The sequence below is a fragment of the Chlamydotis macqueenii genome, chromosome 16 (genome assembly GCF_036417535.1).
Source record: "Chlamydotis macqueenii isolate bChlMac1 chromosome 16, bChlMac1.mat, whole genome shotgun sequence".
Classification (NCBI taxonomy): Eukaryota; Metazoa; Chordata; class Aves; order Otidiformes; family Otididae; genus Chlamydotis; species Chlamydotis macqueenii.
The window spans coordinates 12,764,022-12,778,413 of NC_141571.1; the positions used below are offsets into that span (position 1 = coordinate 12,764,022).

Genomic DNA, 14,392 nt, shown 5'->3' on the forward strand with positions numbered 1-14,392 from the left:
CTTTCTCTGTGCTAATTGTCATGTTCCTTGGCTTGCATCCCATTTGCTGTCCGTCATCCTCTGCAGTTTAAGAAGTTTCACATAAGAGGTTTCTTCTTCTGTTTACAGGCATACCATGTAGCATATTCAAAACCAGGGATAGTTCAGAGGGTCAGGAAATCTTCCTCCTGCTTCTTATTAAAAAGAGAAAGAAAAAAAAAAAAAGCCCTGAAGATTTAGAGTTTGAAGAAACATCATTCCCCCGCATACATCCAGCTTCTCAAAGGCAAGGGAGCTAACTTTGAGCTTTCCTGGAAATAAACATGAAGCGATATCCCACTGTAATCACCACAAAAATACTGGGTCAGCTTGTCAGGCAGTGGAAGTCGGTGTAAAGGCAACGAACTAAAAGAAGCCGTGCTGATTTACACTAGCGTGGAGAGCAAGGCATGGCTCATGAAACAGCCACGTGACTTTGGTATGTGACAGACTGTTTTCTATTAATTTCCTCTGATAGAAAAAGATATGGTATGAAATAATAATCATCTGTTTCTTTTTTTGCTATCACCTTTTGAGTACGTATGGGATTGACAGAGGAAGATGACCTGTAATTCCATCCCAATTAAATGCCGAAAGTCAACGGTTCACAATTCTTTCACTGATGGATTATTTCCAACCCTGTGGGTCCCTCCGGGACCTATTCCCTGCGTCACCATCAACTTTTTAAAACTGAAAGTATTATGAAGGCAATTTCCTTCCATCACCGACTTTCACATCACTTTCTAAGGGCTTTGCAGCCTGAGAACAACCACTACGACTGAATTTATCAGCGATGGAGAGTCGGTTGGAGTGACCTGAATTACAGAAAAACAAAATGCTCACAAACGTTCTATAGGAAATGGTTTTCTTTTACTCTCTGCCAATGATTTTAAAGGTTGTTGGGGACCACAGTGTTTCAGATCCGCTCCTGCTGTACCAGCCTCCAGCGAGGCTTTAGGAAGACACAGGTACAGGATGGGGTGGAACTGTGAGACCTGGAGGGCGTATTTCTGACTTCCCATTGAACTATAAAATCCAGCACAGCAGTTGAGATAGTGAACAGACCAAAGAGCACGAGAAAACACAGAAATGTTGTAAAAGCTCAGATGTTGTTTGTGCTTCGAAAGCAGAAGCTAGAGCAGGGTTTCCCAGCTTTGTTCCTGGAGGGCTGCTGGCGGGAGCGAGGACCAGGCAGGGTGCTGCACGGTGAAGTCGTCTGCCACGTAACACCATCACTTTCAGTTTGTGTGAAGTAAAACTCTCTTCCAGGGCTCGTGTAGAGGCTGCAAATGACCTGTGGCTGTACTACAGGAAGCCATGGCCAGATTTTCCTCGTGTTCGTAGTAAGATGTGAAGCAGGCCCCAGAAATAATTTGACTTACATTTTGGGTGCTTTGGCAGGAACACAATGGCAGTGACGACCTGGCCCCGATCTGCTGGTGTTGAATATCTTGAAGAGTGTCATTGATGCTGTCAAATGCGCAGAAGAAGCAACGTTTCCTCCGAGTTCGTTTTACTTCTGTGTTAGCACGTGTTAGTTGTAGCCATACTTGACCGAGAGTAAAAGTGGCAGCAGAAGTGCAGTTTGGGGTTGGGAGAACCTCTTTAAATAAAGCCCGGCATGCGGATTTCTGCATTTCCTACCTTATTTGGCTGTTCCCACAGATTGCTGCTGGTCCTTATTCTCCGTACTGCCAGAGATATCTCTGTTACACAGCTTGGAAAACAAGCAGAAGGTCGGACAGGTTCTCTGTGCTTGCAGCCTTTCTCTGTTTTCCTCCTCTGGCTGCGGTTGATAGACCCAGCGGTGTGGAACAAACATCGCTCCCGTAATTAACTGCTGCCTGTTAGATCTGCAGGTAACGCGCGGCTCTGTGGCTGCAGAGGGGGGATCGGTGGCAAACCAGAATGGCACGTAACAGAGAAACAGATCGGTGAGGTGCAGACACATGCCGTTTCCACGTGCCGGTTCCTTGTTGAAGGTATTGATATGTGTATTGGGCATCTCCGGTTCAGGAACGGAGTTAGACCCTGCCAGTTGCATTTACAGTATTTTGCTAATCTATTCTTTCAGACACCGCAAATAGCGTATTTCATTGTGCTGCTTTATTGATCGAAGGAAAGATTCGATTTGACAGCAGCTTCAGAAAAGCCTTCAAGTTGTCCAAGATGTGGTAGAATTATTAACTACCCAAAGCTGACATATGGTAATGCAGCGTTTAATGTTTGCCCCCACGCGTTGAGGATTCATCGTGCCAAGCTACCAGCTGATGCCCAGAAGTTTATGAGTCCATAAATAATGGCTGAAATAGTTTTCTGGAGCCATGTTTAGATTTAAACATCCAGCCTCCAATGCGTTGTGTGTTAAACTTTCTTTCGCAGGGCGGCAGGGGCTGGGACCCCGCTACACTACCCACTACAGCTGCGATGAATTAATAGGATTTTGCAGCTTTTTGCAGCTGTATTTGTATAACTTCATCTTGAAATAATTTTAATTTCTGTGCCTAGGCTTATAATTTTTTCAAGCGCGTTACACAGTTGGCTGTACATAATTATGTCTTGCAGCCATAAGCACTGACAATCTGCTTACCTAAACTATTCTGCTTTAAACTTGTCGTTTAACTGATGGTGAAGGAATTGCATGTAATTCACCAGATCGGAAATTAAATTATCAATTAATAATACTGCAAAAAGAAATAAACAAGAAATTGAGTATGTCTCTCAGTATATGCAGTTAAAAAGGCAGTTGAGCATTAGCATCCTGGATCAGACTGGATTCCGGGCCACCTCGCGGTGCGTTGTAGCTGCAGTGCACCAGCGCCGTGAGCGCCTCTAACCGCCGCTGCGATATTTGGCTGTACTTGCGCGAGTCCAGCTGCAAATACCGGTTCAGAAGTGTGGCCGCTGAGCCGCTTGCTCAGGCATCTGTGCTTTGCGCCCTCTGCAAGCAGAGCTGCCTGCATGAACACAGTCGTCGTCATCATCAGGGTTTTGGAGGGTGGGAAGCTTGTGGTTGTGCCTGTGCTTGTGCCTTTTGAGGACTGTTAGTGGCTTTGGGGGGTTAAATTCAAACAGAGAATGTGCCATAAATAGAAGCGAGATGTAAAAAGGCTCTAAAACGTGTCAGAAATTACTGCTTTTTTTTTTTTGCTTTTTTTTTTTTCCTAAATGTATGGCGCCATGTCCTGTCTGCCTTGTGTGTTAAAAGCGTGTGGACAGGAAGCACATCAATAAGTCATAGGAACGGGTCTAACGTGACTTCAAGTCAAAGTAAGCAGGGGTCTCAGATCTAACCCGCGCAGAAGTACAGTTAATGAAAGAGAAAAACTTGCCAAAAATTCAGCCCTGCGAATTCATTCCAAATGAGCAGAGTTCAGCTTGGTTTGAAGTTTCCTAGAAGGCAATCTCCCATCCCTACTGCACAGAGAGGATTTGCAGAGGTGATGGGTGTTTGAGCCTGGGGGCACCCACGCCGGAGGGAAGGGGACCTTTGAGAAGTGGGGCTGCGTGTGGGAGCTGTGGCTGCTGGGGGGACGCCTGGCAGGCGCGTGGCAACATGTGCATGTCACTGGTCTGTAGCGTCGCGGCACGGGCAGCTGGCGTACAGTGCATGTAGCCCTACGCGTGCACACCGAGCGCATACGTGTGGGCGCAGTGCTGGACCCACGGGTGGGCTGAGGTGTGCGTGCCTGACTTCTGCCCGTTTGCTGTTACCGTGCCAGATTTTCCTGGCTGCAGAGTGCTCGCCGGGCCTCACTCGGCAGTTGCTTGAAGGAAAGATGCAGCTCTGTGATGTCCTGCTTAGCTGCGGTTGCCTATTGCAGAAGGAAGTATACATATCCATCCATGGGCAGGATTTGGCCATCAGGAGAAAGTTCTAGAAGATCTAATATTTTATCTGAGAGTTGCATAGCATATGAGGAAGAGTCTTAAGACCAAAACCATCTCACACTGGCTCTGTTCAGTGGAGAATAAATGGTAAAGGCTAAACCTGCACTGATTTCTCTTAGCATTGCTCCACGAGTGCATAGGGAGAACTTCATTTTCTGCCTCCTCACCGTTGGTGGTTCCCTTTACTGACCATTGAAATAACTTCTGTATGCACTATGCCATGTAATGTGCCCTGCAGAACAAACAAATGGGTTTGCTTTTCCTATAATTAAAATTATTAGAGAGACTTTGAGAACTGCAGAGCTTTAAATCCTGCTCTGCAGGCACCCCAAAGTAGCATATTAAACATAAGCCCCAACAGATTTTGTTCTCCAAAACATACACACTGTAGGATTTTATTGTTGTTTCCCACTGATAGCTATTTGCAGACAGGTCCTTAATTTTATGCTGAGACTAGCATTCGCAATCATGCCACAGCACCACTTCGCCGTGGTCAGTAATGTCTGTAGGTGTCCAGCAAAATGTGAATTCAATGCATGGCTGTGTGTGATTGGGAAAGCCAGAGCTCGTTACAAAAGCAAAGATCATGCTAAGACCAATTACATCCCCTGAATCTGGGAAAAACTCCCTTCACAAGGACACGGTGTGTTTGTTCCCCACTGAATACTTTTTCCCTGTGTCCGAGCTCACTATCCTGTGAAGGGGATGCTGCTTGTATTAAATTGCTGCATGTCGTACAAAGACCATTCTTCCCTTGTTCTTCTGCTCTGTGGCTTGATTTTTAAAAGCTATGGACCAGATTTTCAGCTGAAATAAATTAGCATGCCTCTGTTTGACACCAGTGAGTCTACGCTGGCTTATACTAGCTGAGGGCTTCAATCATTAGTTGCAGTTATCAGGTTACTCCTGCGTAGGTCAGTATTTGCTACCCTTGGTTATCTTCTGCACTGAGCACTTGGGTTTCCTGCCCAGTTTTACCCAGAAAGGTGCTGGATCCTCTTTGCTGGGCTGGCTCTATGGCAGACGCAGTGTAAGACTTTGGGACAGACAGAAATGAGGACAAGGTACTGCTATAGCGATTTATTTTTCTTGACTTAGTCTTCATGGAGGCATAGCAGTAGCAGATAGCAGTAGGGTCAGCTGCAAGAAGGCACTGCAGGATGGTGCCCTGTTTAAGGATAACATCATACAGCCCTTTATAAATAGATTATGAAGGATGATGATCTCTTGCCTGTCACAACTCCTCCATCACAGTAGTAAGAACAGCGTGTTTTGAACTCTTGGAGGTATTTCCATGACCTTTTGTCATGGAGCATCCTCTACAGCAGAGGAGGGCTTGTGCATCTGGTTCAAATCCCAGTTACCTAATATCAGCCACTTGCATCTTGCACAGCGTGAACCAGCCTCGGTTCTTTGGGGCCAAAATTCACCCGATAGCAGCACATACAACTCCATTGGGATGCCTTCAGTCACTGCACTGAAGAATCTGCTCTCTTGTAAGAGAGATAAGAGAGAGAGTAGTAAGAATGAGTTTTGTTGCTTCTGCTATCAATGTTCTGGCAAAGATAAGACGTTGGTCATGTGGTGGTATTCTGCTGATCTGTAATAATCTTTCCTTCCCATCAGAATTGCTCTCCTCCTTCTTACTCACCTTGCGACAGTCTGAAGCATTTCCACAGTGGAGTGCTTAGAAACGGAACCAGCGGCAAAAGGCCTGGAAAAAGGCACATGTTGCTTTAGAAATTGCTCTGCCGTATCAATTACCATGAGATGTGGAAGATCCATTAGCATTGGCCAGTTCCTGATACAGGCACATTAGCTTCTTGACCTTCATAATAGTGAGTAATGAAAATTGCTTAATTATTTAATCATGAAGACCATGCAACAAATTGCAGTTTACTGAATTTTCACTGGTAAGGACAGAGACCTGGCAGGGCTGGCATCATATTCGCTGCCGTCAGTCTCAAGTCTCCAGGCAGAAGCCTTGGCCCAGCTGGAGAGTTACAGAGGGAGCAGACCGGCCCCTGCAGACCTGGGTCGTCTTGCGTCCAGAGAACTCACACTAAAAGATAAATTCTTGGCTGTTTCGGCAGGTAGGAAGGCAGAGTTAAAAAGCAGCAGATCCTGAGCCTGATAGCACTGCTGCACCTCAGGTGTTCTGGGCTTGTAGCATCTCATCTGGTCATGTAAGAAATTCGGTTTCCTAGGCAAAGGGGTTGTTATTTTGCTCTTACCCTTAGTAGAAGAATGGCAGTTTTGAATTGGGCCGTGAGTCTGACAAGTTCATTTCCATCCTGTACTTATGCATGGAGTCACACACAGTTATTGGCCAGAAACACAGGCAGAAATTCTTCTCTCCCGCTGCATTACAGTCTCCTTATTGAGCCTGATTTATATTCTCCTGTTCTCCATCTGCTCAATGTTACATCTTTGTCCAGGTAGAAGAGAAAAACCGTGGTAAACAATTCCAAAAAACCTGGAAGGGAGAGGGGGGGTGAAGACTATCAAAGCTACTGATGGGCATAGGGAAAGCTCCAGAGAAGCGTATCTGCATGGACGTAATTGGCCTGAAGGGAGCCGCTGTGTTGGAGAACAGCTCTTGGACAGAGGGAGCCGCGTGGAAGCCAAAGGACCTGTGAAACGCTGGAAGCTGTCAGCAGCTGAACATTTGGTGAAGAGCCTCAGCCAAGCGCTCGCAGGGTCAGTGCAGGGGAAGCAAACTCCTCCTGGTGAGAAGCAGGCGAGCTGGGTGGTGAACTGCAAGCGGCAGAGCCCAAGCCGGGAACGCGTGAGAGGGTCTTCTCTTTTGGGTTCGAACATTTTATAGTTTCATTTCTTTCTCTAAGGCAGGCTGCATCATCTGTTGCATCAATAGCCTAAATGGCAGCTTTAATCTCTCTAACATACTCGTCTTACTCTGTTTCATCATCAAAATAAATACATTATACATGCACAGATTTCCACTGGAGCAGAGGAAGTTTCAACCTTGACATAAGAGACATCCAGCCATTCGGTCAAAGGGAACACCTTTACAGTTTGGATTTGGATTTGAAAGAAGAGGAAGAAACTTAAGCTCTTACGTAGGAATAGCTAAATGCTGTTTGTAACCACAGGAAAAGTGGTGTTCAGTGCGGTGAATCTGAATATGCTGTGTGAAAATAAGGCGTCTGGTCTAAGCGTAGTCCTTGGTTCACTCCCTGCAGTATATGGAAAGAGAAAACCGCTTCTTCCAGGAGATTTGATGTGGACTTAGGTGTTCCAAGACAGGAGGATGGATTTCAGTCTGGAAAGGCTTGTTTGTCTTCTGCTTATTTGGCTATCTTAGACCAGATATGAAGTTTTTAGAAGGTTACATGTGATATGAAACCAGTCCCAGCTGGAGGAAGAAAGAAATCCACAATTACAAGGGTACATAGCGTTTCCGTCCTTTCTTTCTTTGCCAATAGAGATCTTTTCCTACTTACCCTTGTTTGCAAATACTGCTGCCATGGCAGACTTAGCTCAAGTGGTGGTCGTTTTATCCGGCAGTAGATAAAGAATTGCAGGCTGCTGCTAAGGCCAGTGTTGTAGTTAGTGGAAATATTCTTTTTATTCAAATATTCTTTTTATTCAAATGTTCCTTTTATTCAAACATGATAGCTGCCCTTGCCATGTCAAAGCATCATCCTAGCAAAGTGCGGAATAGATGGTTTTCTCTGGAGTGTTTTAGAGGATCTTTTTGTTTTCTTTTTTTCTTTCTTTCTGGGAAATAGCTTGGGATCATTGGCAAGTGTGATAAAAGAGGGCAGAAATTAATAAATATCACCTTAACCTGGTTGGGTCTCCAAATCTGTCTTAATTTTTCTCTGTCCATTTGACTTTTGCATCTATTTACTGAAACCATATGTGATTCTTTAAGCAGCATACAGTAATTTGTTTGGAAATACAGGGCTAGAGATGTCTCTTTACTGGCGTGTAAAACAACTGTGAAATAAGAGTTAAGAACAAATGACTCTTAAACATATTGCAGATTCAGTTAAAAATAAATAAGTCCTTAGCAGGGATTTCAATAAGCAGTAAGAGTAGCTGAATTAAAATATTTCCACTAAAATTAATGAGCCAATCCTGGAATGCTTAGACTGACTCTTAAGTGCGCTCATTTAAAGACTTTGAATATGTTTGCCTGTCTGAATTTCTATGGAGCATTTTGAATGCATGACAGATTGTAGTCTTCAATTATTTTAATTTGGTTTTCTTAATGGGCAAAATAGCTAAGAGCTTAATAATAAAAGACACTTACTGCTTATCATTTACATTATTTTATCTGTTCATTAATAATCATAATGGGTTTTACAAAACAAAAAAAAAATCTGAAGTCACCCCAGGTTGTGTTAGTGCAAATGTTGCCTAGTGTTTTATGGGAGATTTGGGAAATTAAGTATTTTTTGAAGGGCATTCTTACCTCCATACTGTTACAGAACAAGTTGGAGAACTTAAAAATAAATTTATTTTCTAGTTTGCTCTGTGGATAGAAAATGCAATAGAGTATACATGGCCTCTTTGCTTTCTCAAGATACATTCCCAGGCACTTACACAGCGATGGGCAGAAGCCAGGCTGTGTACAGCTCAGTGAAATCCTCTATAACACAGTTTTTTAGGTACAGGAATACTCTCGTTCCAGTCCCGTCTTCTCTTCTGTAGACTCACTTGTCCTTGTTTGTTCAGCCTTTCCTTGCACAACCAGTTTCCTAGGCTTCCAGGCATTTGCTTTATCAAGATCTAAACAATCTCCATTGGGCCACTATTTTCTAGCAACGTCGTGCTCCAAAAACTGGGTGATTTATGGACTCACAGGTGTCCACCAATCTACTGACCAGACAGCCTTCCACAGTCTGCATTGCCTCTGCTCCTGGCACGGGAGAGTTACAGGGATCTGTGATTCTTCTTGTCATCTGCTAGGACGGGAGGGCTTGTAAATTTGAAAGCCCATGGTGAGAAATGGAAGTGCTAAGAGCACGAGAAGGATATGGATCAACAGGAGCAAAACAGAGTGATAAAATCTGGTACCTCAGAGGAGCTCATCAGTTGATATTTTGCTTATCAGTAAAACTTGCAGGAACAGTTTAGGTACCCAGTTCCTCCTGATGGAGATGCATGAACCCAGAGGTTTGATCTGTAAAAGCAGGATGCGGTCCTGTGTCACAGCCACAGGCTGCTTTTCAAGCCCCTCTAAATGTGCCATTGCTACACAGGAGAGAGCCAGCTCTGAAGGGCTTAGCCCTGTATGATCTCAAGAGTTGCAATGTTAATTTTCACACCGTTTAGTTATTATATCAGAACCCACAGTGGAAAATACTCATCTGTGAAATTGCGCTGATTTTTTCTGTTCACGGGATTACTCTATAGAAACGAGAGCTGAGTCAGGCTCTTGGTGGTCTGGTTCTGAATTGCAAACGTTGACTGCAAGCCTTGTGCTCCGTTTGGGGTGGTGCATCAATGCTTCATGCCTGGACCCCCCCGCAGCACCCTGCTTTCCCGTTGGGTGTGGGGCTGCTGTGTCCTCGCTTGCCATAGCCAAGCGGAGGTCTGGCAATGCAAGTTCGGTGCCTGGCTCCACTGCGTGTTCCCTCTGTGGATTTAGTGCTGATCCCAGAGCTCCCAGACAGTCCATTTGTATCTGTCAGCATAGGTGAGGATACTCAGCATCCCAGGATTCCTGCGTGGAAAATTTCACTTGTGTTCGTGAGGTAGGGTAGGATCAGGGAATCACATCTTCCACCATAAATTGCCTTTCTGTCTGGGGTGTTTTCCTTCACCGACGTAACAATCCAATGTAAGCTCCATCTCTGAGAGGGTTTTGAGAGTAAAAGCTGCTTTACAAGCAAATTCCTCTTATGACAGTCATCAGCCATCATCATTCGTCTTGCTCACGTCATCATACACAGGGTTGTACCGTGCCTGGCGCTGGAGAAGCTCCGAGGGTTCTCCAAGTAAAAAAATGTATAAACGCAGCTCAGGAAAACTGTCCTTCTGCCATCTGCTCTGTAATCCAGAACCCTGCATAACTCTTGACTGCGTTATAAAAGAAAAGATAAATGAAAAAAAAATCATGGTTAAGTTCTCCAGTCAGAAGATCATCATGGGGATATGTTACCATCTCCTCACTTCCCAGGCATAAATGAATGAAAAAGCAACTCTCTCCTGAGCCAGTAAATTCCCCCAACTGGTAATTTTTTCTTATGATCTAGTGAGTTCCTTGAGATAGAGGTTTTTTCATCATTATTATTATTATTATTGTAAACTGCTCCAGGAACGATTTCAAGAAAAGAAATAAACCTTACATTGTATTCAGATAATGTTCTTAACTTCTCAACAAGATTTACTAAATTGCACCCTGGGAATTATGCAAATGAAACCTTTGGTCAAAATGTTACAGGATTACTGTAAAAAAAAAAAAAGTAAAAAAAAATTTATTTTTTTAAAAATCTCATTAAGAGTGCTGAAATTACATGTTCCAATATAAAAAGCATGTGCCTTTGTGCGATGAATATCTCCCTGGTAGTAATGCAGACTATGCTGCATTGTCAGTGGTCTTTGCAACTTTCTGTGACAAGTGCTACTTCTTAGGTGATTTTTTTTTTTCTGAACACTTCACATCCTTGTACTCTTACTGGAAATGTAATTAAGTACAGGTGACAGGCAAACCATCGTAGTATGATGGCAATTAACAACAAATAATGAGTCATTGCTGAATATTTGCAACATATTTCCCCATCTTTGTTTGCTCAATGCAGTATAATTAGCTCACGGATTTTTCTTAGTGTAACAGGGTAAGTTGTGTGGGTCTTACGATCCGTTTCATCTCCTAGATCTGCAATGATTTACCTACAGACAGCTTAGACCCTATTAATGCTATTAAAAGTGCGGCAAGGACATCCTATAGCATACGCTTTATTAAACCCTACATCGCTTTCTTAGAGAGCGTCTGTTTATCTGCATTTCCTGAAAATAAAATATAGTGCCTTTAGGGATGAATATTTAAATCCAGCCTCCTTTTCCCTGTTTCTGTCTCTCTCTGTGCATTTCTAATGCTTCTATCACAATGGGGTCTGGGTGCTATGTGCAACAGGAAATAGAGCAGAAAAATGTCCGCGAAGAACTAACAGACTCTCCTTTTCCATGATTCAGGTTAAAATTGCTAAAATTTTCGTTCCTTGAAGGGAAAGTGCTTTGCCAGTTGGTTGTAGTACTCAGGTTACAGCCACAGTTGAGCCAGGCTGGGGCTGGGGACACCCTCCCGGCTCCCGTGCTTCAGTGAGCAAAAAGGCAGGAAAAGTGCAGATACCTTGGGTTTGGGTGGGTTTTTTTCCCTTTCACCTTTGTTAAGGAAAAACTTTGTTGAAGATGAAGGGCTGGTTTTATCCTGACACATTACAGGTCCTTTGGAGACAGACGCGGAACCGTGCGTCCCGCGTTACCCTTTTGGGATACACATAAATTCAATTCTCAGCCCTTTCCGCCTGGCAGAGTGAAAGCTGACTTTCTAAAAATGGGGACTGTGGTCTTCAGTTATTGAACTAGTGAGTCGGTTGCCGGCATTAAAACCACAGTTGTGCCAGCAGAGCTTGATTTTGATGTACTCTTTTTCACCCACAGATTTGCTAGTGAAAATTGGATTCATGCCTGTCTCCTTGGGTCCCTATCACAAATATGCACTGGCCCCACAAAAACCTGTACAACCCGTTGTGTGCGGCATGAGGGCACTGTTACAGTGTCCCCGGTACCTCTTTTAAGTGATTATACCAGTGTAAGTCCAATCGGTTTTCCTCGGTCCTAATAGCCTAACAAGCAGTGAATCCTGGAGAGAAAAGACAGATGAAACTGTCTCTCTTCCCTGACCTTCAGCTCCAGAAGTGAAGGTGCAGCACGAATCAATCCTGGCAGTGTCTAGCAATAACTGACATTATTAGCCGTTAACGGGAGCAGGCTGTTTGGTGGAGGCAGTACAAAGAAACAGTGTACAAACTTGGTAATGATCTGGACAAAGGTATCAAAGGAGATCCTTGGAGCCGGGGAATCTGATATTTTTCCGCACCGACACGCTCAGCATCTTGTCAGCCTCCCGTGTCAGGAGAGGAAGAAGTAGCGGTAGGTCACGTGTGGAAGGAGCGTGAGAGCGGCCCCATGGCCCCATCCCAGTTCCTTTCCCTGACCAGCAAAGCCTCCTTTTCCTTTGGGAAGCGACCTTTGCTCCCCAAACTGGGGCTGTTTATGGATGCGCAGAGGCCTCCTGCATCCCAGTGAGCCCGCTCAGGCTCCTCCGAGCACGCAGCTGCCGTAGCAGAGATGCTAACATGTGCTCAGCTACAAGATTTCTGTTATCTTCCCACTACTTTGTTGTATTCATAGACCTGTTAGGGAAAAATTTATGCACGTCGCTTTTACACTGCCAAGACAGTTTGTGATGGTGCGGGGGGTGGTAATTTATTTGTACCTTGCACTCTCTTTCAGGAATAGTCATGCTGTTGCAAGAACTTCTTTCAGCATTTGATCAGAGAATTAAATTTGGGTTTAAAGAGATAGTCAGGGTTGCTAGGACAACACATTAACCTCCTCTCCTTTTTAGTTTCTTGGCTCTGCATCCAAGGTTCATGTGATTTCTCATGTTGTATTCAGTTTGTGGTGTTGTTCTCCAGGTATGGGAGGGAAGGGCTTTAAAAAGCAATGTGCCAAACATACTTTTCCTCAACAATCAGTCAAATGAAATGGTGACACCCCACCGGACATTCCTGGCCAATGTTGAGCCAACAGCGTGGAGGAAGGGAGCAAGCAGCCCTGTTCTTCGAATTTCATGGGATCATTTGTGTGCACAGTCACAGGGACTGGGAACATGATGTGGGAGCTTGCAGATAGCGTTTTCAGAAGTGATTAATGGCTGGGAGTCTCCAGGTATAGCTGAAGAATTTGGACACTTTAAGGAGCCAAGGGTTTCAGTAACATGTAAACAACATTTTTTGTGCATAGAGATTCTTTGGCGTCGAAGGCAAAAAGTCAGAATTTCAATGATTCCTAGAGAATCGTCATGAATAAAAGAGGAGAAAAATAGCTGAAAATATGTGGAATACACTTTTCCTGGCTTTTCCCCAAACCTTTGGCATACAACTCCCTTGTCAAAATTGACAGCAGTATTACATTTATGCAGCTTTCAGGCTCAGATCTTTAAATTTCTTTAAACATCCATATGGCTTTTGTCCAAAACTTAGCAATTGCTGTCTTTGTTATTTCATCCAGATTCGTTCCGATAAGGACAAAGAGATCCATATCAGATACAGCATCACTGGAGTGGGAGCTGACCAGCCGCCGATGGAGGTCTTCAGCATTGACCCTGTGTCTGGCAGGATGTATGTGACTCGCCCGATGGACAGAGAAGAAAGAGCTTCCTACCACGTAAGCATAAAACATCTAGAGTTTTATCTCGATTCACAAGCTCAAAGCAAAACACGACTAGAATTGCTGGCTTCAAGAAAGGACATGCAGCTTTGAGAAGACCAGGGGGTTTTGTTCAAAATCAGAGCGCAGTTCACAGTTTGGACTGGCTCTCTGTGTCAGCAGAGACCCGAGAAGCTGATTGTACAGGGGTGGCTGGGTTTAACTGACAGTGTGAGTTTCACTCTCGCTCTGCCAGAGCAATTGTGTGTGTGTGTGGACATCATAGACTCATTGAATGGTTTGGGTTGGAAGGGACCTTAAAGATCATGTCATTCCAACTCCCCTGACATCAGCAGGGACACCTTCCACAAGACCAGGTCGCTCAAAGCCCCATCCAACCTGGCCTTGAACGCTTCCAGGGATGGGGCATCCACAGCTTCTCTGGGAACCCTGTTGCAGTGCCTCTCCACCCTCACAGTAAAGAATTTCTTCCTTATGTCTAATCCAAACCTGCCCTCTTCCAGTTTAAAGCCATTACCCCTTGTCCTGTCGCTATAGGCCCTTGTCAAAAGTCCCTGTCCAGCTCTTCTGTAGGCCCTCTTTAGGTACCGGAAGGCTGCTAAAAGGTCTCCCTGGAGCCTCCCCTCCTCCAGGCTGAACAGCCCCAACTCTGTCAGCCTGTCCTCACAGGAGAGGTGCTCTGGCCCTCTACTCATCTTTGTGGCCTCCTCTGGACTCGCTCCAGCAGGTTGACATTCTTCTTACACTGGTGGCTCCAGAGCTGGATACAGTACTCCAAGTGGGGTCTTGTGAGAGCAGAGTAGAGGGGCAGAATCACCTCTCTTGATCTGCTGACCACGCTTCTTTTGATGCAGCCCAGGATGTAGTTTTTCTGGGCTGCAAGCACACATTGTCGGGTCGTGTTGAGCTTCTCATCAACCAGCACCCCCAAGTTCTTCTCCTCAAGGCTGCACTCAATCCATTCTTCACCCAGCCCATGTTTGTGCCTGGGATTGCCGCAACCCATGTGCAGGACCTTGCACTTGGCCTTGTTGAACTTCATGAGGTTCACAAG

General features: G+C 44.8%; 1 protein-coding gene across 1 annotated transcript in view; it reads left to right on the plus strand.

The window, feature by feature from the left end:
- CDH4 (cadherin 4) overlaps nt 1-14,392 on the plus strand; it is a 445,447-nt gene that overhangs the window by 332,574 nt on the left and 98,481 nt on the right. Inside the window, exon 5 of the mRNA XM_086760833.1 lies at nt 13,180-13,335. Coding sequence (XP_086616959.1) covers nt 13,180-13,335 — 156 coding nt within the window. The remainder of the gene's footprint in view (nt 1-13,179; nt 13,336-14,392) is intronic.